We start from the raw sequence: 25016 nt of genomic DNA on the forward strand, positions 1-25016 counted from the left end.
TCCTGGGAGGAGGCATGGAGTCATGAAACTCAAAACAGTGTCTACATTGAAGTTAGCAATGGCTTCCTGCTTAGTGAACTAAGTCTACATGAATGCTAGAGATTATGCTGCAAAATGAAGACCTATTTGTGAGTGGGAGTGTATAAAACATATCCTTTTTTAGACAGCAAGCATTGAGCAATCTGGATTTCATATAGAAAGCAGAGCTAAATAACAAATTGTAAATATTAACAGAGCATTTAACAACATGCCTCAGGTTCTTCTCAACACACTATATGCTTAATCTTTGATCCTCACAAGAAGCCTAAGAAGTATTATTATTATTCTTGTTTCAAAAGAGGCAGCAGGTGGAAAATGGGTGAGTGGGGATCCAAAACCCTGTGCTGTGATTCAGGGTCCTGAACTACCATGGAGTACTGTATTGTCAAGAAACTCCTTAGGAGGTGCAAAGCTGTCTTCGGAAGTTATGATTTGTGTACCATGAGACTTCAAAGCCCCGTGTCAGGAACACATCTAATGTGGCACAGGTTTTAGAATCAGATCTGAGTTGGAATCTCGGGTCTTAGGACCTTACTGTAAGCATGTGCAAGTGGTGTACTCACCTATTAAGTGGGACTAAAAGGATTGTATGTGCACACACTGAGACCTCACGGCGTCATGCCCTCACGCATCACCCGGTCCAAGTGGACGGAGGTGGAGCCTGCGTGCGCATGGGCTTCCAGGTCGGTCACCAGAGGGCGCGCGCTTGCGCTCCAGCCTCCGGCGTCCGGGAGAGCCTCTGTGCCCGGGGACTCGAGGTGGCGCATGCGCGTCTGGGCCCCGTGGTTGCGATTGGCTTTAAAGCGGCCGACCTGGATCGTGCATGCGCTGCGGCAAAAGGCTAGCGTCTCGGGCAACATGGCTGCTAAAAGTTTTGCTTCCCGTCTCCGTGGGTCCCGACGCTTTTTGAGTGGCTTCGTGGCCGGAGCTGTCGCGGGCGCTGCAAGCACTGGGCTTGTGGTCGTGCAGTTCCTCCGGAGTCGGGATGCTGAGCCAGCGGTGGTGGTGAGGGAGCCGGACGGTGAGTGTGTGGGCCCCCAGATCTCGGGTCTAGGCTACTGCCTCGGCCGGGAGCCGTAACCATGGACGCACGTTGTCGCCACTCGCCAGCCCTTGGTCTTCCTCCTCTCCCCACGGCGCATCTCACCTGCCGGCTCCGTGTACTTCCTTCCCGCTGGGGTCTACTATCCCCCAAGTACTGATCCCCACACGTGTTTTTCACTGTCTTCTGTCCTCCCCTCGATTGTTAGCTCCATAAGAGCTCGGACCGTGTTTAAGTTTTATTCTCCACCGTATACACGGCCCAGTACCTGGTACATAATTGGCGTCTAGTAAGTATAGATGAATGAACGAAGGACCCCATAGTTTTAACGCAAGGGTCCCAAAGATCCGGGATCTAATGGCTGATGATCCGAGGTGGAGCTCATGTAATAATAATAGAAATAAAGTGCACACTAAATGTAATGAGCTTGAATCATCCTGAAACCATAGGCCCACCCCCGGGTCCTTGAGAAAATTGTCTTTCAGGAAACCAGTCCCTGATGCCAAAAAGGTTGGGGAGCGCTGTTTTAGCAGATCCCGGAGCTGTCCTCCTTTGATCATTGTTTAAATGAAGAACATCTGCTAGCCTTCTTCAAGGCAAGTAAATCTGCAAGTTACCAGGTGTACCTTATGTTTGACAAAGTAGATGAGCTCATGCTCATTTCTGTCTCCAACATGCGCATTTCATTTGCTCCTTCTGACACTTGGCATTTAGCGAGAGGGCTACTCTGGTGAGGTGAAGCCTGGAGAGGGCATCTAGAGAGGGTTATTTGGAAACGGACTCCCTGTTCAGTGGGTGTTTAGTTTCTCCCACTAGGAAAAGCCGGTTTTACCACTCTCTTGCTGCAGCATACATCTCTGCCTCAGTACCAGAACATTGAGGAAGCGTGTCAGTGAGGTGGTCTTTTTGTTGTTGTTGTTTGGGTTTTTGGCTTTTTTTTTTTTTTTTGGCTGCGAGGCATGTGGGATGTTAGTTCCCTGACCCTAGATTGAATCAGCACCTCCTGCATTGGATGCCTGGAGTCTTAACCACTGGACTGCCAGGGAAGTCCCTGAATGAGAGTCTTAAAAAAAAAAAAATAAAAGTCTATGCTTTTGTCCCCACATTAACTCTTAAAGCATGGTGAATAGGTAGGCTGTCTCCCATTCAGTTATATCGACGACAGGAGTTTTTCTTGAGTACACTGCATTGTGTGGTGCAGAGATTTGAAAATTCGATGTGAAAGCCCAGCAAAATCGGATTCTTATTTAACAGTTAATGAAATAGCTCCAGTTTACTTGGCTAGAATTCCGGGATTGATTTTAGGCCAAACTAGTATTTTGCTTACTCTCTTCTTTGCCTTGTAAGTGATTGCAAAAATTAGATCACCTGGTTAATGTTATGGTCGAGCCAGTCCTTTGTCTTACCCCCTTCGTTATTATTTTGTGTTCCTAATAAAATTCACTAACTGTTATGTTTGCACCCTTTCTCATTTTTAGGTTCTTCGGAAAAGGCTGTCTTGGAACAATTTGGATTCCCTTTAGCTGGAACAGAGACAAGGTGTTACACTAACCATGCCTTGTCTTATGATCAATCAAAGCGGGTGCCTAGATGGGTTCTTGAACATATATCCAAGAGCAAGATAATGGGTAGGTGGTTAGAAGCAAAGGTATTGATGAAAGATGTTTCCAAATTGAGAACAAGGAGGGTTATAAATAATTTCAACCCTTTCTACATTACTGCACTTGTAGAAAATGTTCCTGTGGCTCACTAGATAAATGGACCCTGCCTGGCTGTCTCAGGGGTTGAGAGGATCTGTATCTTGACACATGAATTGGAGGCTTTGTCACAAATGTGGCTGCTGTGAGCACCACTCATTCATAACCTGCACACATACCTTCAAATGCCTGTCATGTGCCTGGCACTGTGCTGGGCCTTGGGGTTCTCTCGGTGACCAGAGTAGATGGTCTCTACCCCCAGGACACTTTGGGTCACAGAGTGGGTGTGTTGACCTATCAAATACTCATGAACGTGTAGTTACACTTGGCAATAACTGTTCTGGAGGAAAAGTGATTGCAAGTTGCTGCTGCTGCTAAGTCGCTTCAGTCATGTCTGACTCTGTGCAACCCCATAGACGGCAGCCCACTAGGCTCCCCTGTCCCTGGGATTCTCCAGGCAAGAACATTGGAGTGGGTTGCCATTTCCTTCTCCAATGCATGAAAGTGAAAAGTGAAAGTGAAGTTGCTCAGTCGTGCCCGACTCTTAGCGACCCCATGGACTGGAGCCTACCAGGCTCCTCCGTCCATGGGATTTTCCAGGCACGAGTACTGGAGTGGGGTGCCATTGCCTTCTCTGGATTCCAAGTTGGGTTTGTGTAATTAAGGAACAATGAAGAAGATGATGAGAGATTATAACAGGAGAACCTGATGCTGCTTAGCGAGGCTTCTCTGAGAAAGTGGCCTGAAGAGTGGATGGCAGTGAGCTGGGTGGGTAGCGGGATGTGGAGAAGAGCATTCCAGACAGGGAAGGAGAAGCACAGTTGCCTCTTCAGAGGCCTCCATGTGAAGAGTGTTGTTCCACCGGGGACCTAAAAGAAGGCCAGCCTGGCTGTCATGAGGGGGAACGTGATTGGAGATTGCAGAGGCAGGCAGGTGCGTGCGTCTGTCCACATGTCCTCATGTCTCGATGCACTCCTGTGATTAAGATGGCCAGGTTTTGCTGTTTATGGTTAGAGTGAGTTTTAGGGAGCCTTTCCAGTTTACACTCCCACTATCACTCTTTGTCCTACTTGTTGTCACACTCCCACCATTCCTGTGTGTTGGTTACCAGGGTTAATTAACTCTCACTTTGAGGGTTAGTATTTTGTGATTTATTCCTTCTTTGTGAATTTTGCTTTACCATTTTCAGTGGGGATATTCTTTTTTGAATTTTGTAGGAAATTTTTGTGTTAAGACTATTACTTTGTCAGAGTTGTTTTATTCCCATTCTGTTATTTGCCTTTTAATTTGCTATATGACCCACAAATTATTTCTCCATTGCTGTATCCTGCATACTGTGTTTAAATATATTAAAAATGAGCATGTGCCTTCGTAAAGTACACATTAACCTGCAGGATAGCAGGAGGATTGGAATATGCTTGGCCTCCCTGGTAGCTCAGTTGGTAAAATATCCAATTATTCAATTCCTGGGTTGGGAAGATCCCCTGGAGAAGGAATAGGCTACCCACCCCAGTATTCTTAGGCTTCCCTTGTGGCTCAGCTGATAAAAAAATCCACCTGCAATGCAGGAGACCTGGGTTCAATCCCGGGGTTGGAAGATCCCCTGGAGAGGGGAAAGGCTACCCACTTCAGTATTCTTTCCTGGAGAATTCCATGGACTGTATTGTATAGTCAGTGGGGTCCCAGAATCAGACATGACTGAACAACTTTCACTTTCACTTTGAAATATGCTTACTGCTAAAAGGGAACTGATGTAAGTGTAAACTTTATCATAGCAAGTGAAATTGAGTATCAATTTAAAAAGTTATTTATTTGGCTGCCCCGGGCCTTAGTTGCTGCATTCAAGATCTTTTAGCTGTGGCATATGTCATCTAGGTACGTGACCAGGGATTGAACCTGGGCTCCATGCTTTGGGAGTGTGGAGTCTTCACCTCTGGACCACCGAAGTCCCTGATTATAAATTTACATCAAGAGAAACTCACTTGATTTAGTCTTAAGCCTGATAAATTTCCTTTAAATCCAACAGTTTGCCCAAGATGGGATTTCAGCTTTACTAATTTTATCTTGCGCTTAAGTTATTATTTTCAGAGGTATGTAAGAAAAAGCACTGTGTTGCATAGTGTTAATCATGTGAGCTCTATGGTTTTGAGGAGGTGAAATAGAGCTAATTAATATTATTTGAGAACAGGAAGCAATATACCTGTGATTTCCTTGATTTTAGTGTGAAGCATTTGTTTTACAGTTTTTGTAATGACAGGCTAAGTTATTTAGATTAACTCTCCTGCGGAAAACAAAAAATGTTATTAGCAGTATATAGAAAAAAATCACTTAAAAATATATATACACACACATATATATATATATATGAAGAACCTATATGATGGTAGAGCTTTGCCAGGCCAATATTGGGGGGAATGCCTGAATCCAGAGAGGGTCAGAGTGGTCCTGGTAAACTAAAGCCATATTGCTTTTGTTTCTGTAGCTTTATGGGGTAAGGGGGACTGAAGGCAAGACTTAGTTCTTGCTAAACTCAAATGAAGTATCTGAACTATCCCAGGAACTTGAGACGTGCGTGCGATCACTAAGGATTGATACTACCTACTAACTGCTCAAAGAGATAGCAGCTGGCAGCTTGCCTTAGAGAATCTTGAGAGATATTTGTGCACTTACATTGTGTGTCTTTTTTCTTCAGGTGCTGCAGACAGAAAACATTGTAAATTCAAGCCAGATCCCAACATCCCTCCAGCCTTCAGCGCCTTCAACGAGGACTATATTGGCAGTGGGTGGTCACGTGGCCACATGGCTCCAGCAGGAGATAACAAATTCTCAACTGTAGGCATATTTTTCAGGAGGGATGGGAACACGGGGCTGGTATTGTGTGTTTCCTGGGACTTGGAAATTAACATAAGACCCAAACCCTAACCCTTGAGAATTTTCTTATTTTCTCCCTGATTACACTTCTTTTCTTTGCTCAGATGCTCAAGCATTTTTAAAGGGGTGGAGTGAGGAACATTAAAAGCTATGCAAAAGGGAATTGGAAAGCCAATATGAGCTTAAACGACTCACTCATTTTTATCTTGAAAAATTTCAGACCTGTAGAAAAGTTGAAAAGAGAGCACAGCAAAAATATTTTGACTTGGAGAAAAGTTGAGGATAGTATATAAAATGCATCTTGATACATTTACTTTATGTATGAATTTTCTTAAACCCTGGACAGTAAATTGCAGACATGGTAACACTTCATGCCTAGGTAGATTGTTTGGGAGATTATATTATCTGAGGATTAAGATATTTGAATATATGTCAAGTTGTATCATTATCCTAAGAAATGTTCGCAAATGTGTTTTTGTACAGTAATATCTAGTATACAGTTCACATTCAGATTTGCCAAATTGTCCCAATTATGTCATTTACAACTTTTTTTAAAAAAATTCAGTATCTAATCATGAGTCACATATTACATTTAGTTGTCACGTCTCTCTAGCCTCCTTTAGTTTAGGACACTTTTTCTGCCAAAAAAGGGGAGAAATGACTTTTCTGATGTTAAGATTTATTACATGAATTGTTGGTGATTATTGTCTTTAAGATAGTGACTCTCAACCTTGGATACTCATTTTAAGAAGCTGGGGAAGTCTTAAAAAAATCCTGGTATCCAGACTGTAACCAGAGCAGGTAAATCAGGAATTCTAGGGTGTGGGACCCAAGCATCCGTTTTTTTGAAGCTCCTTAGGTTATGTCAGCATGCATGCAAGCCTGAGAGCCACTTTTTGAAGACCGAGTATTTGGTGACCTTGGCAGTTAGTGTAGGTCAATGAAAGGAAACCTGGCCAGAGCCTTGGGTGTGCAGGCCAGAAACGGGAGGCGAATGAACACATGAAAAAGTGTTGGTTGCTCAGTCGTGTCTGACTCTGCAACCCCATGGACCCGCCAGGCTCGTCTGTCCATGAAAGTCTCCAGGCAAGAATACTGGCGTGGGTAGCCATTCCCTTCTCCAGGGGATCTTCCCCACCCAGGGATCCAACCTGGGTCCCCTGCATTGCAGCCAGATTCTTTACTGTCTGAACCACCAGGGAAGCCTGAATGAACACATAGTGGCCAGAAATTTAGAAGAACAGGACTTTTTTGGTACCACTTTTGAACTAATGTGTTTGTACCATACTACTTAAATACTGCTGTGTTCCCGAAAGCTGACCTTGGTTGAGAAACTCTTTGCCAGAGGCTTAACACTAGAATTTACCTTTTAGCTATATGTTGGAAATTTTTTGCTCATGTAGTCGACATGTATGAATTTAATAAATTGTGAAGTAAGGTAGCACGCCAAACGACTTCTTTTGCTACAGTCCTTATTCTGATAATAATCATTGAGCTTTCTGTCATGGAGCAGTTGTGGCTTTCATTTATCTAAACAAATAGCGGCTATAATTGCCTGGAGCTAAGGTTTGACTAAGGAACTGGTGGTCTGTCTCAGAGGGGAAGGCATTTCAGCGCATGTTCCTGTTTTTATTTCTTTCCACAGAAAGCCATGGCTGAAACCTTTTACCTCTCTAATATCGTGCCTCAGAATTTTGATAATAATGCTGGATATTGGAACAGGTGAGCAGGGAGAGTTTTTAAAATGTGATTCTGTGGGACATGAGGGATATGACAAGGAGAATGCGTGCCTGAGCTGTCCTGTCTTTTGTTTTTCAAATGCTAACAATACTGAAGATAAATGCTTTGGGCTAGTTTGCTTTGCTGGATGTGGGGATGGTTTTCTATGGAAGTATAGACAGCAATCCATAGCCAGCCATTTTGGTCTTGTTTCCACTCTTCGCAAGTCTGGAAGAAACTAGTGAAAACGTTATTCTTGAGGCAATGGAGCACCATGCATTGGGCACAGGGCTCCGTATTTTGCTCTGTTTGTACTTAAAGATTTGCTGAGCTTTTTGAGAAACACACTGTTGAACATAACCATTACCAGTCTTTGATAGAAGCTGTCTACAGCAGTCCCTTCTTATCTGTGGTTTTGCTTTCTGCTGTTTCAGTTGTTTACCATCAGCCGCAGTCCAAAAACATTAAGTGGAAAATTCCAGAAATAAATGATAAGTTTTGTTTATTTATTTGAAATTAATTTTCTTAAGTTTTAAATAAACCCGATAAAACCTAGTGCTTCCCGGGCTTCCCTGGTGATCAGTGGTTGGGAGTCCGCCTGTCAGTGCAGGGAACACGGGCTTGATCCCTGCTCAGGAAGGGTTCCACGTGCTGTGGGGGACGAAGCCCGCGTGCCACAGCTGTTGAGTCCGAGCTCAAGAGCCTGCTTGCTGCAACTAGAGAAAGCCCATGCACAGCAATGAAGACCCAGCACAGCCACATAAATTAATTAAATTTTTTTTAAAAGATAAAAGATTAAAAAAAAAAAAAATCGAGTATCTTCTGCCTTGTCCTGCCCGGGATGTGAATCTTGCCTTTGTCCAGTGTATCCCGCCTGCTGGTCAGTAACCACCTCGCTTTCATAGTGCTTGTATTCCCATTACTCACTCATGGCCCCAGAATGCACGAGGAGTGATGGTGGCAACTTGGATTGGCTGGAGAGACGCTGTCAGGTGCTTCCCTTAAGTGAAAAGGTAAAAGTTGTTGACTTGAAAAAAAATTGTATGCTGAAATTGCTCTGATCTAAGAACGAATCTTTTTATCTGTGAAATTGTGAAGAAAAACAAAACTTGTGCTGGTTTTGCTGTTGCATCTCAAGCTGCATAAATTACAGCCACGAAGCATGACAAGGGCTTGGTTTCAACGGATGAATTTGTACAGTAAGATATTTTGAGAGAGACTACACCCATATAACTTTTATTATAGCATATTGTTATAATTGTTCTATTTTATTATTGTATATAATCTCTTACCATGTTTAGTTTATAAATTAAATTTTATTGTGGATATATGGTTATAGGAAAAAACAGTATATCTAGGATTTGGTACTGTCTGCAATTTCAAGAATTCACTGAGGGTCTTGGAATGTATTCTGTGTGGATGAGGAACTATTGTATAAAATCATCTGGGCGTTCTCTATTTTTCAGATGCTTTCATTCAGTTCTGTCAGGGGGTCTTTTAAGTATTTAAAACGAATACTAATATTTCATGCTATTAATATTTCATTTTATACTACTAGTAATAATATTTCATTTCATGCTACTAATATTTCATTTCTATTAATACAGTGTGACAGTGTTTAAGAAATGCTAGGATAAACCTGATTGTCCTACAGTAGATGTAGTTACATAAAAAAAATATCAATTTGTTGAAATGATACATAATTCTTGAATAAAGTTTGAAAACTACCAGCATAGAAGAATAAGGGAGGAAGCAAAACAAAATTTCAGTCATAAACTTTACATTGAATGGACACACAGGAAAATGTAGATAGTTGTATAAATGCATGTGTTTTTTTTAAGTTCTTTCATACAGCAAACTGGGAAGAACGTTGCTTATTTGCTTCTTAGTGTTTTAGGCCATATTCACTGTTTACATTGATTTCTGTAATTCAGTATTCTTTTTACCTCTCCCAAGGACTTGATATGGTTTGCTTCTTTTCTACATTTGGGAATGAGACTATCATGTATCTTTTTGCTTTCTGTTTTTCAGAATAGAAATGTACTGTCGAGAACTGACAGAGAGGTTTGAGGATGTTTGGATAGTATCTGGACCGCTGACCTTACCTCAGACTGGAAGTGATGGAAAGAAAACAGTTAGTTACCAGGTAGGAACATGTTTTAACATTCAGGCTTATGTGCGTGAGATTATAATCTCATTCTGTATTGTACTTTTTAGAATTATTATTTTTAAAAATATTTATTTATTTATTTGCCTGCACTGAGCCTTAGTTGCCGCATGCAGAATATCTAGTTGCGGCAGGCAGGGTCTAGTTCCCTGACCAGGGACTGAACCCAGGCTCCCTGCCTTGGGAGCTCAGAGTCTTAGCCACTGGACCACCAGGGAAGTCTCTGTATGCAACTTTTTAGTTTCATTTATTCACAAGGATTTATTGAGCAGTTGGAGTGATAGCCATACAGGATATAATGATGGGTTACAAAGCAACCATTGACTTCAAGGAGTGCACAGTTTAGACAAGGAGACAGACATGTTATCAGCTAATTATGTTGTAGTATGAGCTGATGTATACATGCATAGAGGAAGTGGTCTCAGAAAGAAGTGACCAACCCTGTTTGCAGGGGTCAGGAAGACTTCACAGAGGAGGGGATTTATTTATTTATTTTTTGGCCTGTGGGGTCTTAGTTCCCTGACCCGGGATTGAACCCTATCCCCTTCATTGGAAGCACAGTCTTAACCACTGGACGGCCAAGGAAGTCCCCCGAGGAGGCGATTTTTGAGCTAGATCTTGATGGAGGAATAGCCGTGAACAGAGTCAGGAGGGGAGCATGGGAACTCCAGAAGATGGAGCGGTGTGAGCTCAGAACACTTAGGATCGACAGCAGAGTTGTGGGATTTAGGTATCGTTATAGATACGGGCTGGACTCACGCAGGTAGGGTGAGCAGAAATAGAGAAGTACAGGAAAGAGTAATCACAAACTCAGTTTTTGGGGTGAAGAAGAGGGAAGCGTTCAGGAAGACATCCAGCTTGCAGTTATTAATAGTTGAACACGTGCTCAGGCACTCAGTCATGTTGGTCTCTTTGTGTCCACATGGACTGCAGCCCACCAGGCTCCTCTGTTCATGGATTTCCCAGGCAAGAATACTGGAGTGGGTTTCCATTTCCTTCTCCAGGGGATCTTCTCAACCCAGGGATGGAACTCAACGTCTCCTGCGGCTCCTACACTGTAGGCAGATTCTTTACCATTGAGCCAACCTGGGAAGCCCAGTTAGTTGAATAAATGGGAGAAAAAGCTTTTCTTTTTAGATGCTTGGATTTTTTTTAAAAAAAGGTGAAAAGAATTTTTTTTTAAACATGCATGATATTTGAGAACTTTATAGATTAAAGGAAAGGGAGAATGAAGATCTATAACAGTATGATTAGTGGTGTGAGAGAGGTAGGTGGCGCCTGTTGATGGATAATATGAGGATTCTGCCAAGAGGGTGGCTGGGTTGATGTACTGTGAGACGTACCGAGTGCCCAGGAACAAAGTAAGGTAAGGAGGAATAAGAGGAGTGGTCGAGGAAGTAAACAGAGATTGAAGGACTTCCTGGAAAGTCAAAGAGTGGGTGTGTTTGGAGGGAACGGGTGTTTAGTAAATGCCGCCTGTTAAGTTACATAGTTACTTAAGGGGGGTCTGTGATAAAACTGAATGACCTTAGAAACAGAGTCAGGAAAATAACAACAACTTTAGGGTATATTCTGTCCCCCTTGACTGGCTTGTGATCACCCTGTCTGGCTCTGAGGAGCAGTGATGGTGGGTCTTTAAGGCATCCACAGAGGTGCTTACACACTCAGTGTTCCAGAGGTGCTTGTGGGAGTGAAGAACCGGCAGCAGAGACTTCCTGATAAACTGCCTCATGGCATGTCGCACTGGGAAGGACACAGCGTCGCTGCTGCGGCATTTCTGCCAAGATGCGTACTGCAGAGTGTCATCATGCAGCAGTAGCAGGCAAACCCCAGCTCAGGAGCATGCCGTGAAATAGCTGACGGACGTTCTTCAAAAATGTTAGTGTCCTCCAAGACAGAGGCATGTCCTCGAAGACAGAGGCTTGAGAAATAAACCGTTCGAGATTAATGGAGACTAAAGAATTGATGCTTTTGAACTGTGGTGTTGGAGAAGACTCTTGAGAGTCCCTTGGACTGCAAGGACATCCAACCAGTCCATCCTAAAGGAGATCAGTCCTGGGTGTTCACTGGAAGGAGTGATGCTGAAGCTGAAACTCCAATACTTCAGCCACCTCATGCGAAGAGTTGACTCATTGGAAAAGACCCTGATGCTGGGAGGGATTGGGGGCAGGAGGAGAAAGGGACGACAGAGGATGAGATGGCTGGATGGCATCACTGACTCAATGGACATGGGTTTGAGTGAACTCTGGGAGATGGTGATGGACAGGGAGGCCTAGTGTGCTGCAATTCATGGGGTCGCAAAGAGTCGGACACGACTGAGCGACTGAACTGAACTGAAAGACTAAAATACATGAAATAAAATGCATTGTGTTATCTTAGATCAGATCCTAGATCAGAAAAACAAAAGTTGCTGAATAAGACTTTATTTGGACAATTGGTAACATTTGAGGTCTGTAGATAATTATATTTTATCAGTATTAAATTTACTGACTTTGATTATTATACTGTAATTAATTATGTAAGTGAATGTCTTTGCTCTTAAGAAATACAAAAGATTTAGGGAAAAAAAACATAGAAAAAGTTTGAGTGATAAACGGAATTGGGCAGAATGTTCAGAATTGATGAATCCAGGTGAAGGGTGTACAAGTGTTCCACATGCCATCCTTACACATTTTAAATTTGCAATTAATTCAGAATGAAGCAAATGTATATCTCTTTAGTATATCTTTTGTATACCAGAATTCTATTACACTGGGTTATATAAAATTAACCACTAAAATCTTAATCTTGCGTTTCCTACTAAACAGTCGATCAGTGAATGCCATACAGGCGTGTATAGGTATTCTCAAAGAGAGTTTTAGAAGAGACCTGTCAGCTGTTCTGACCCTAATTAGTGTCATGGTGACGAATGTGTGAGGGCAGTCACGGTGCGCTTCTTGAAGAGTGTACTCTGAGTAACAGTCTTGTTTTTTTGTTTAAAGCATTATCAGTCTTAGGCCTTTTCTTTCAGATTCTGGGCCTCTGAACCTGTAACATTAGTTTTCCATGTCTGTAGTAATTGATAGGACCTATTCATGTTCACACTGGCAAATCTTTTAATTCAGCAAATCTTTAAGTACTTGTCACATGGGAGGCATGTACATGGAATTATAAACGACATGCTTCAAACTATGTTCTTGGATACTCTTCCCCTTCTTTCCTCTTTTTCATATCATGGAAGTCATCTCTCTCTCTCTCTCTCAGTGTCTTTGAGTCAACAGCTTTCATCAGTTCCTTTACTTAATAACTTGTACTCAGGTTTTGCTGAAGCTGTGAACAGCTGCTCTGTTGTGGAGGCCTCCCGCAATATTACAGGGCATGGCAGGTGTATTCTTAACTGCTGGACTGCCAGGGAAGCCCAGCATCATTTTTCAGATCAAACTTGACTGCAGGTGGAATTTTACATTTAAAAATCTTTAGTGTATTTATTAGCATGAAAGGAAACTATGATCCGTTAGTAAATTAAATTGGAAAAATGGTCTCAGAGCTCACCATTTTAAGAATTGAGTTGGGCTAAAAATATTTGTATGCATATAAATCTATGCGCATATGAACTTGGGCGACTTTGGCTAAGGAAAACAGACATGGGAGGCAAAGCTAGGCAGGGGGAAGAGGCAGGAAAAAGTAGGATGTGTGCTAAGAAACAGTATGTCCCTCAGACAGTTGGATTAGAGCACTTGTCTAGGGAAGAAGGCAAAAATGAAAGGGTAAAAAAGGCCCTGCTGTATGGCACAGGGAGCTGTACTACATATCTTGTAATGTCTGTAATGGAGAAGAATCTGAAAAAGAATACCTGTGTGTGTGTGTATACAAAACTAAATGACTTTGCTGTATACCTGCAGCAAATACATTATAAATCAACTGCACTTCAAAAAGTTAAAAAAAAAAAAAAAAAAAAAAGATTTGCAGCAGGTGCAAATGCTCAACTTGAATGCCCAACTAAAAATTCAGGTTATTTTCTGGCAATTTGTAATAAAACTATTATGGATAAAACCATGTCCTAGAGATGCTAAGAAAGGGGACATGGCATTGCCTAGCCCTTGAAGTGGGTCTGTTCCTCTCAAGGAATAAATACATATTTGAATCATGGATCCTATTTCCCAGGGAATGCTTTGCACTTATGTATGACAGTTCATGATTTGTTTTCTTAAATCTATTTAGTATTTCCTTCTTGTTTACAACTATACTCTGAACCTTATTTTAGTAGACTATAGCTAATAAAAATGACATATTTGTTTACTTTTCTATTCAGTGGTGAAGCTTTATGTGTATCTAGTATGTGTACTTTGGAGGAAGTGGAGCAGATGAACTGGGATATATCAAGGGCCTTGTATACCTCCCAGTATGTATGTAGCTTTGTTCATGCTATCCCGGTCAGTCCTTGCATACAGCTCTTACAAACAGGTAGTGATTATCTTCTTTTATTGGAGGAAATTGAGGTTTCAAGGGGTCACATCCAAGTGACATTGGTAGTAATTGTCAAGGGGGAAATCCAAATGTGGGTCCCTCTCCTTGTATGAGAACTGCCCTTCCTTCACAGTGTTGTTTTTTAAGCTCTCGAAAGTCTCCAGTGAAGGGATGGTTCTGCTCTTCATATGTAGAAACTTAAGGCCAGGAGGTAAAACATGGTGTGGATGGAGAGCACTTACAAGTGACAGTTGCTGGCGTGCAAAAATAAGAGCAGAAAATGGGCCAAGAGGAGGGTTCCTTCTAGCCAGGCAGAAATGTCTGCTGGAATATGTAGGAAAGAACTGTAGCGTCATAGGACCGGAGCGAACATGAGCCCGCGGGAAGATGAGAGGCAGTGATTTTATCAGAAGCGAGTCATCTGACAGCGCTGATCACAATCACCCCCTTTATTATAGCTTAGGTCAGCCATGTGCCTGTTTCATGAAGAGATGGAATCCAGGCAAATGAAACATACCTGAAGATTCCAGCCTGAACATTATAATTGTCCTGGCAAGAAAGTGAGCTTCAGATTTGACGGCTCGGCAGTGGTGGGGTTGTCCTGTGAGAAGTACTTAATAGTCTTTTTTCCTTCTACAGCATTATCCAAACTTCCACTAATTCCAGGAGGGGAAGGAAATTGAAAATAATGCCTCCAGGGATTTTGAGGCATCAGCTGATGTGATCAGCAATTATTTTTTTTAAATCTCCTATTTCATCTTTATGCAGTCTTAATTTCTATATCTATTTAATTGAAATCAACTCTTTTATTGGATGAATATTTCCTTATGGAACTTCCCTGGGTGGATCCAATGGTTAAGACTCCCAAGTTTCCAATACAGGGGGCACGGGTTCAATCCCTGGTTGGGGAACTAGTATCCTGCATGCCATGTGATAAGGCCAAAATAAATAAATAATAAAGTCTTGGGAACTTCCTGGTGGTCTAGTAGTTAGGGCTTTGTGCTTTCACTGCTACAGGCTGGGGTCAAAAAGTAAATAAAAATAAAAGTCTTATTAAAAAGGCAAGCAAATCTATAGAGATATATATTTCCTTATCCCCATCCTAAATCACTCAGTAGAAGTGACCGTCTGGGCAGATGTGCTTGTTTCACTGGCTTGGCATCTCCCACCCCCTTCCAGGGCGGGTGCCCAGTGTGAGAAGGACCATCTCCCGGGGTTTGAGTGTCCATAGAGGCTTCACAGGTAGCACACGGGGCGGCCACACCCCTGTTGACTCCCTCACTTGTCCCTCTGTTCGCTCAGGTCAGGATTTCCTGTTTATCACACCATCATGGTCTCTTTCTTTCACTTGATTAGTCTGACTTTATTTTAAGGGCTTCATCTCTTGATGTGTCTAACAGTTTTATTTTTGGAATATCTTTTTATTGTCTTACCAAGGGAGTGTAACCAGATACATTACATCTGTCTGAGTCTAGCAGGCACATTTTTTTCCTCTTGATGCTGCGTGTATGACACGACAGAGAGCAGGTTTAGCCTGGGTGTTGTGTGTGCCCAGTCTGGCACAGAGTCAGTGTGAAGGCCCAGCTTTGAGTGTGTGGAGTTAGTTGGGGGTAAGACAGGGGAGCAAATTGTCATCTCTGTCTCTTGGGTGGGAAGAAACAAGCTCAGGCCAGCAGGTGTGGAAACTTATCTCAGGTTGTGAGCGAGTGCCAGCTTTATGATTGTTACATGTATTGTATTTTCTTGTCACTCCCGGTTGATTTCCAGCTTTCATTACAGCCTTGACACAAGTTCAGTGCTTTTTGGTAATTTAACAGCAACACGAATTTCCTTTGTAAAATATTTTTATACCTAAATATTATATGAAAAGGACTATTGCTGATTTACTGATAAATCGGTTCAGCCTTTGGGTCCTTTGTTTAGAGCATCATTTGTGTCCAGCCTACTTTCTTCTGAATCCCTTTTGTCCACCTTGAACTGGTCTCATCTTGCTTAATCCCACATTTCCCCTGTCCCGGTGCAGAACCATCTTTTGTGCCAAATGCAGTTTCATTCCTGTCTCTCGAATGATGTCTGCTACAAAAATAACTTTTCACATAGGCCTTGCAGATTTCAAAATCCTTTTGTCAACTAACGTGTCTTTGTGTCTACAGAACTATTCAGAGATGGACTGCTTGGGGATTGTTACTAGCCATTTTATGAATGAAAGAAGAAGATACCGTGGCTGTGAATTGCAGCTTAGTGCAAAGCCTTAGGTCTCTGGGGTTTCAATTTGCTGAACTATTCTGTTTTGGTGCCCTGTTTTCTAGAAACATTCTTAAAGTCTTCAATTTTCCTGAAAATGGGAAGAATTTATGTTGTAGGTTGAGCTGTCTACAAAGAAGTTTTAAAATATTTTAGGTTTTTTTTTTTTAAGTTTTAAATTCAATGAAGAAACAATGAGTTTTCTGAATTTCCATATAATACTGGTTCCTGTATTAGGCAGGTTAAAGATGTTTACTTTCTGAGAACAAAGCAGACTGAATCAGCAGATAGTGAGTGGCTAAGTTTCTATTTTTCTATTTCTGTGAAGACTATCTTACCCCCCTTTTGTTGAAATACTTCGAGAAGATCATGGGTGGAAGAGTCACACTTTGTGGTTCTTAGTAGGAATTCCTCTGTCCATGCAGTTTCTCAAAAGCAGTATTGGAGGTTCCCTAGCTGCGTGAGTGTTTTTGAAAATCTAATAGAAATGGTAGATTTCCATGAGGTTAAACAATGAATCTTCAAATGTCAAGCTTCTTTACTTTTGCCTAGAATTTAATGAACCGAGGTTATTAGAAACCCTGGTTGGCAGCACACGGGCTTGACCTACTAATTATTTTTGACAGTTGTTGTTAGTGTGTGTAAACAAAGAGTCCTTGAGGGGAGAAAATATTCAAGTGACTGGTCTTGAAGGCTCATCATAGTGGCACTCTGAGGTCTGCGCTGCAGTGATGGAGATGTCCACCAGGTGGCACCAAGGATTTGCCTAACTGTTGGCTCCCAGCTTGAAGGCCATTTAGACTCCCCTCCCTGTAAACCCTGGCGCAGCTGCTGCCCTGCCCTCGGTTCTGGTTCCTGACTTCCTCTGCACCCACGCCCTCAGCGCAGGCATTGATGCTCTTATTGACACCTCACCACATTCTACCTGCAGTGAAAACTGTGGGTGTTGACTTCTGCCCGCCATGGGACGCTTCTGAGAGCAGCGCGAGCTGTATTTACTTTCAGCCTTATTCCTTTAGTATTTCCAGCGTGCCGGGCACAGCGCCTCTGAGTTGCATTCTTGAGTGAACATCTCTTGGTGATCTGTGCGCTCGTTGTGCACCCCATCGGGTTCACTTTGGTGTGTTTTTTGGTCTGTGAGGAACACGCGTACATGACTTGTTGGAGGGGGTCACGTAGGCCGTGCAGTTCCGTGAACCTTACTCTAAACCGCACCCTGACCAACCGCTTGCACTAACTTCCAGGACAGCTAGTTAGAGATCACTCCTCTGGGTGGGTCTTACCCGCACCCCTGTGGTGGGTCATGGTGGCGGGGCCTCCCTGCGTGCTAGGCAGCAGGTGGCCTGAGTCGTTGGGCTGTGCCGTGTGGGTAGGAGCTGGGGAAGGCAGAAGCGAATCCTCTCCGGCTCTGGTCCCTCTGTCTTATCTGGGCTCCCTGCGGGGCCTGCCCAAGCTGGCGGTTTGGGTCTGGAAGGGAGGCCTCTTAGAGGGCGGGCGGGCCTGGGAGGACCAGGGCCAGCACAGCATGCTGTTGTGGGATCATGTCATTTTATTGGAGGCCATTAAGGAAACGGATGCTCACTTTTTCTTTTGCAGAAAACAGATAATGGCTCTTAGGCCAACTGGAAGGAAATCTGAACAGGTTTCCTAACAGTGTTACTTCATTATTACAGCCAGCCCGCACAGGCAATTGAGTTGTCTCCAGGCCTGACCTGGGCTCTGGCTGCTTTGTTGTGTGGAGACCTTTCCAAAGTGTTAGATTTGATGACACATTCAGGAGTTGTGTGTTTGATGGCAGACGCAAGTGTGCAGTGCTCTGAGCAGACGGCGTTTACATTTACCTAATGTAATTTTAAAAATGAGCCACTGTCTAGGTGATACTGGAGATAGCGATCCTGATGTGGTCTGTCTGGCTGCTTCTTGAAAGGCTGTTTAGCTCCCTAGTGAATTTGATAAACTAGGCCATATTTTTATTTCTAGAGCTGGGAGTTCCTGAGCTGGCAGTTTTGACTATTGAATGTTAGCACCGAAAGTTCTGATTATGAGACAAAGAGAAGGCGATGGCTTTTCTTGTCCATTGAAACACCCAGGACTCACTCCTGGCATTCCTTTGTCCTACAAAGAGAGCAGAGAATGGGAGCCCTGGTCTTTGGTGTGACCTTACTTTAAAGATGATCAGAATCTACCTGTTAAATGCTCATCTTCTCTGAGAATCTGTCTTGGTTTATTATTACCTTTGGCAGTTGAATTGAAATCCATTGGGATGGGGTAGAGTAGCTTGTTAAGTGCATTTTTGGAATTGCATCTGGAAGTCTTTTCAGGAAATATTTGGGACTTGCTTCCCTGGTGGCTCAGAGGGTAAAGAATCCACCTCAGTGTGGGAGACCTGGGTTAGGAGGAGGGCATGGCAACCCACTTCATTATTCTTGCCTGGAGAATCCCATAGACACAGGAGCCTGGCGGGCTACAGTCCATGGGGTCTCAAGGAGTCGGGCACAACTGAGTGACTAAGAACAGCACAGTGCAAATTGGGCTTCCCAACTGCCATTAGTGGTAAAGAACCTGCCTGCCAGTGCAGGAGACATGAGTGACCTGGGTTCAATCCCTGGGTTGCATGGCAACCCACTCCAGTATTCTTGCCTGGAGAATCCCATGGACAGAGGAGCCTGGCGGGCTGCAGTCCATGGGGCTGCAAAGAGCTGGACGTGACTGAAGTGACTTAGCAGTGCACAGTAGCATCGCTGATACGGCTGCTTTGTTCCTAGGTGATCGGCGAGGACAATGTGGCAGTGCCCTCCCACCTGTACAAGGTGATCCTGGCACGCAGAAGCGCGGGGTCTGCTGAGCCCCTGGCCCTCGGGGCCTTCGTGGTGCCCAACAAGGCCATTGGCTTCCAGCCGCAATTGAGTGAGTTCCAGGTGAGCCTGCAGGACCTGGAGAAGCTGTCGGGACTGGTGTTTTTCCCACATCTGGATAGAACTAGTGACATCAGGAACATCTGCTCAGTGGACACCTGTAAGCTCCTGGACTTCCGGGAGTTCACCCTGTACCTGAGCACAAGAAAGGTTGAGGGGGCCCGATCAGTAGTCAGACTGGAAAAGGTCATGGAAAACCTTCGGAACGCGGGCATCGAGCCCGACGAGTACTTCGTGACTCGCTACGAGAAGAAACTGGAAGAACTCCGAGCTCAGGAGCAGTCGGGCGTCCTGGAGGAAAAGCCCTCGTAGTTCTCGTCTCAGAAGCGTGAACGTAAGGAAGTGGGTGTGGCCTCTTCGGGATACTGTGTTTTAGCGACTCTGTTCTTAAAATGGTGGAATCCTAAATTTCAGACCAAATTTCTCCCCAAAAGGTGAAAGATGTCAGATTTTTCAGTTGGTGTAGTGTTTGACACGGGAAGTGATTCTATAAGGAAACTGTTAGCACCTGCCGATCATGGGCTGGTCCTGTGTCAGGCTAACAGGAGGGCTGTGTCTGCCGATGTGTCCCTTCGGAGGTATTAGATGTGAAGGTGTTAAATTTTGTCTCCAAATTGTACCATGTCTTTGTATCTGCTCAGCCTTCTTGGAGCGCAGCATTATTTATATGTTTTCTTTAAGACATGGGTTGGTCTAACACCTCTATGCATTATCCTGGCCACATGCATTGTATATTTCTTTCTCGTTGCTCCTCTCGTGGACCCGCTGTTTCTCCTCTTCTGCCATGTAGAAGCCCCCAGCACCTGCATTTTCTGCTCACTTAGTGGGTCGTGTATACAAAGCTCATTGCTTTCCACGTATTATCCTCAACTACCCTCTGAGGGAAACGGCACTGTCCTCATCTTACCCATGAGGAAGCTGAGGCTTGGAGAGCTTAACTGTTTTGGCCAAAGCTCATCTTCTCAAAGAAGTAATCCACGAGGAAAGAAGCACCCCACGTGGGGTATGTTGAAATCATCTCTGACACAGAGGCTTTGACTCAGAAAGACGTTCTTCCATGGGCGTCTGTGAGCCTGGGGCCCGCTTGGTGAGAGCGTCTGGTTTCTTGTCTGCCGTCCAGCCAGAGACTTGAATGTCCTCTGACTTGAACCCTCCTTAGTTCTTTGGGAAGAAATAGTCACAGTGATTAAATGGAGAGGTCAGTGCTTTCTGGGGTTTATCAGAGCCCTACTTGCCTTCAGAAATGCGGTTCTTCTGGTGACTGGCTGGTGCCAAATCCATGGGTTTGTTGCTTTCCAGATGGGCCTTTTGTCCCAGAGGTTGAGGAACCTAAGAAGGGTCTGTGCCCGCAGAGTCACCAACTTGTGACCTGCTCACCTTCGTCTTGCTTGTCTACGTGGATGGCAGCGGGCAGGTGGTTGGGCCAAAGACCCGAAGACAGCCAGCTCTAGGGGAGGCAGTGGCTGTGTTTCTGAGCCAGGTCTCCAGTTTGGGATTTGCGTGGGATCCTCGCATGGGCTGTCGTAAGCGTAGGCAGTAAACTGTCTTAAAATATCATACAGGCACTTGTCTGACTGTCCCATCACTGCTGCCTTTCCAAGTGGTGTTACCAGAACAATTTTCGTGGTGTTGATGTGTTTATCTCTAGCAGAAATGCCAAGACGTTAAGATAAAGGCACGAGGGATTTCCCTGGTGGTTGAGAGGTTAAGGATCTGCCTGCCAGTGCAGGGGACATGAGCTCAATCCCTGATCTTGGAAGATCCCACGTGCCACGGAGCAGCTAGGCCTGTGCACGCCACAGCACGAGCCTGAGCGCCTAGAGCCCGAGCTCTGCAAGGAGAGGCCCCCGCAGCGAGCAGCCTGCATACGGCAACGAAGAGCAGCCCCCTCTCACCGCAGCAAAGGCTCAGCACAGCCCAAAATAAATAAAATTACATTAAAGGAAAAGATAAAGATAAGATGGTAATGGTAGATCTTGTTCTGCTTTATTTGGGTCAAAAAGAAAGAAGTTGGGAGGGAGGGTCAGAATGCCCCAGCCTGATAAATACCAGCCTCTCTTAACATACTGTTCCCCGTTAGCTTGTGCCTGTCTTTTTCTTCTCAGGGAGAAAAAGCCAAAATGTCACTGTGAAACCAAAAAAAAAAAAAAATGTTACTTTCTCTCATCGGAGAGGTGATAGGAGCTGGGTGTTTCTCCAGGAGCCTGAGGGCGGCTCTGGGGCAGAGGTCCTGCTGCCCGTCTTCAGGGGCGAGCCCCCATCCGATGTCCCCGGGCCCCCGCGGGCATTTCCATCAGACATGGCGTTATTCCCATGCCATTCTCGCTCCTGTGTCTTCACCTGGATGGTAGAGAATCTTGATTTTTAGATCCGTCAAATGTTCTAACGCATTTTAGAACATAATTAGAAAATGTTAGAAATTTTCTAATTAGAAAATTAGTGATTAGAAAACGTGTTAGAAACTGCTACCTGGTTGTTGTGGAAGATAGAGATAGCTACTCATACTATATATATATATATATAAATAAATGTGCTGTTTCCCAGTCCTCATTATTGTATATAAAAGTTGTGTGGGTATACCACAAGTGATGCTTGAATTGTCGTCTCCACGCTTCCATTAACAGTCCCTCCAAGACAGACTTTGAAACGTAAGCACTGTGTAGATAGAGCTCAGGACGTTCCTCTGAATCAGATCACTTCTGCCTCACCCCCCCACCCCCCGGGACTCTGAGAACTGGGGCTCAGACGCAGCAGAGCCCTAGGCCAGGAGTATCCACCTCACTACTGCCCTGAGCCGATCCCCGTCCAGCCCTCCTCGGTCCTGTGAGGTTTTGGGCTCCTGTACCTGGGACTCTGCCTTCCGCCCCGATACACCCAGGGAGCCCCTGGTGCTGCCGGGCAGAAGGACCAGGCTGGGGGCTCTGCTGCTGAGAGTACCCCTGGGGGTGAGGGGCTCCCTACTCTCTCCACTCACAGTGACATCTTTATTTCGAGGCTTCAGGCTCTCTGGTCTGTGCACTGAGACTGTGTCACCAGTATCGTGTGGGACGGGGACCTCACACAAGTGGCCACGGTAGGATGGGCATGCGAGCCCCTTAAACCCCTGCCAGGGCTTCTGGCCTCGGGCCTCGGTCTTCCAACTGGAAACCTCCGTCCGTCCTTCAGGACTTAGACTGGAGCCCAGCAGGAGAGGCAGTGTGATCTGGAGGGAGCGGCTTCCTGCGGGGCCGGGTGCAGCCTGCAGCCCTGCTCTAGGGGTGGCCGTGAGTGCCCGCGGGCTCCCTGGCCTCATCCTCCTGAGCCCCTGTCACTGGTGTCAGCATGACGCACCTCGAATTTCCCGCAGCGCCCGTCCCCACCCAGGGCCTGCTGTTGTGTTGCCTGCTCACGCCCCCGTCCACCTTGTCTGCCCTTCCCCTTCATGGGCCCCTGGTCTCCTCCTCGAACCTCTGATTCATTCTGGTGGAGCTGGTGAGGGGTGGCCTCGTATCAGCTGTGAACTCTTGCTCTTGCCTGCCTCTAAGCCCGCTATGCTGGATGTTGTCATGGAGATGACCCATCACAGGATACCATAGGCCCCCCACCTCTAGGAACCGACCCTTAGGTCACAGAGCTGACCAGAGGCACTGCACTCTGTATAATTTGGGGCAAGGGAGATTGGATGCTTGGTTGGTGGGGCTTCTTTTTCGTGTCCTCAACTTCACTGGTCTGCCCTGAAACCACAGTACCTTTAGGGATCACTGTGACGTAATGCATTTGAGTTAATTTCAGGCCTTCAGAGAAGGTGCAAGTACAGTGAATGTCCTCTCCCTCGATACTGTGTCTTATTTGCATTCTTTTCTTGAACCATTTAAAATTGTACTAAAAAAATAAGTTGTAGACACAGGACTTTGTCTTTTTTAATTGAAGCATAGTTGATTTACAGTGTTGCATTAATTTGTACCATACAGCTGAGTAATTCAGTTACATATATATATACACATTCTATTATAGTTCATCATAGATACTTAATACAGTTCTCTGTGCTATGCGGTAGGACTGTTTATCCATTTTGTATATAATAGCTTACATCTGCTAACCCCAGCCTCCTCCCCGCTGGCAGCCACAGGTCTGTTCCCCACGGCCGTGAGTCTGTTTCTGTCTGATAGGCTTTTTTGTGTTGCATTTTCAATTCCACTTACAAATGATCTCATGTGGTGTTTTCTCATTCTGATGTATTTCACTTAGTATAATGATCTCTGGTTGCATCCATGGTGCTGCTCGTGGCATTATTTTGTTCTTTTTTTATGACTGAGCAGTACTCTGTTGGATACATGCACCACATCTTCTTTACCCCTTGCTCTGCTGATGGACATGTAGGTTGCTTCTGTGTCTTGGCTGTTGTGAACAGTGCTGAATGGAACACTGGGGTGCGTGTATCGTTTCAAAGTTTGGTTTTCTCTGGTATGGTGTGCCTTTGGTTTTGCCAGCGAGTGTTTGACACACATGGCAAGCGCGTCTTCATTTTGATTCCATCTGACAGCCTCGGGAACATTCTGGCAGACTGGGCAATCTATGAACCTGCAAATAAGGGAAAGAGGACTAACACCATGTGGTCACATGTGGTCACGGTATTCTTTAGGTGGAGAAAATGGGTTGAAACTGTTTTTAAATTCCAAAACCGATCCTTTTTGCATGTACAATTAGAGAAAACTGGCTTGATAAAAATACTTTTTTTCAGAACACTGACCCTGAGAGAACAAAAATATTCTTAGCAGAAAACTTGAAGTAAACTCTTGCCATGCTCTTCAAGTACAAACACAGCCCACTTTGCCTGGGACTTCAGCCTTGAGTTTTAATTAGTAGAACTTCAAGTCAAAGGGGGGAATAAAGGAGGGAAGAAAAAGATCCTTTTAAAATCAAACGTGCAAATTTGACTATTGTGACTGTTATTCATAAACTGATAAATTTAAGTGCAGTGACTGAGTCAAGAAATACAAAAAGATTTTTTAAAAATGAGATCTCTGTCTGGATGTATTTATGTCAGAGTATGTGTCTGAATAATGTTGCTGAAGTTAATTTGTACATGAGTTCTATTTAATTGGCTTAAAGAAAAGTGTTTACAAATGAAATCTGCAATTACCTACTTTGCAAGAGGGAAACTAAGGATAGTTGTGTTCATTAGACTCATGTCTTGTACCACTTTGAGAAAAGAAATTGCAGTTTGAAAAAATGCCTGTTTTTAGAGGTTACAGAATATATTCTTAAGTTTGCTGATGCCAGTATGACAGACAGTTCACAATTGCTTGCTTCTTTGTTCTCACTAGAGAGTAAGGGTTTTTTTTAGGGGTTGAAAATTATAATATGATTTTAAAGCTACTAAAACGGGAAAGGAACCATTTCGGTGTTTAAAGCATGTACAAGATGCATTACCAGCTAAAGAAGGTATAAGGACTGGAGATATTTTTCTGAGGGAAAAATATGATGATGAGAATTTTGTCCTACAAGTTGGTGGTGGTTTCTGGATGGAAAAAGTAAGGGAAGAATCAATACAAATCCAGAAAGTGATAAAAAGGGTTGTGAAAAAGGTACTTTACGAAAAGAGTTTTCTGTGTTAAGATTGATCTCTGTTATAGCACGGAAATGGTTTACTCCTAAGTCAGGGAATTTAAAATTAATAAACAGTAGCTGTAAAGTAAAAAGTCATGGCCGTGGGAAATCCAAGAGGGCCACTTGGCTTTTCCTGGCTCCCAGACAAACCTCATCTTCATCCGATGGGTTATAGCTTTCTATCCTGCAGGACGATCCTGTCACAGTGAAGAGGAGGAGGTTAGAAAATGTGTCTCGCACTCGGAGTATAGTTTCTGCAAGTTCCAGTGACCAACACACTCACTTCA

At 44.2% G+C, this 25016-nt stretch overlaps 1 protein-coding gene and 1 long non-coding RNA gene across 4 annotated transcripts in view; one reads left to right on the forward strand and one right to left on the reverse strand.

Annotated features, from left to right (window-relative positions):
- The first annotated feature begins 801 nt into the window (after positions 1 to 801).
- EXOG (exo/endonuclease G) lies at positions 802 to 24138 on the forward strand. Its single transcript, XM_045163912.1, has 6 exons — positions 802 to 1060; positions 2560 to 2709; positions 5471 to 5610; positions 7295 to 7371; positions 9400 to 9514; positions 18991 to 24138. Exons 1-6 carry the CDS (start codon positions 805 to 807, stop codon positions 19450 to 19452), a joined length of 1200 nt encoding a protein of 399 aa, XP_045019847.1. The 5' UTR covers positions 802 to 804; the 3' UTR covers positions 19453 to 24138.
- The window catches only part of LOC112581215, a 45978-nt gene continuing 44456 nt past the window's right edge, over positions 23495 to 25016 (reverse strand). For all 3 annotated transcript variants that reach the window (XR_006640420.1, XR_006640421.1, XR_006640419.1), the window contains one exon: positions 23495 to 23700. This is a non-coding gene — a long non-coding RNA (uncharacterized LOC112581215). The remainder of the gene's footprint in view (positions 23701 to 25016) is intronic.

The sequence above is a fragment of the Bubalus bubalis genome, chromosome 21 (assembly GCF_019923935.1).
Source record: "Bubalus bubalis isolate 160015118507 breed Murrah chromosome 21, NDDB_SH_1, whole genome shotgun sequence".
Classification (NCBI taxonomy): Eukaryota; Metazoa; Chordata; class Mammalia; order Artiodactyla; family Bovidae; genus Bubalus; species Bubalus bubalis.

Coding starts and splice junctions, on each gene's coding strand:
- EXOG (XM_045163912.1), top strand. CDS start 805: ATGCGCGTCTGGGCCCCGTGGTTGCGATTGGCTTTAAAGCGGCCGACC. Junction 7,372..9,399: donor AATGCTGGATATTGGAACAG/GTGAGCAGGGAG, acceptor TCTGTTTTTCAG/AATAGAAATGTACTGTCGAG. Junction 9,515..18,990: donor AGAAAACAGTTAGTTACCAG/GTAGGAACATGT, acceptor CTTTGTTCCTAG/GTGATCGGCGAGGACAATGT.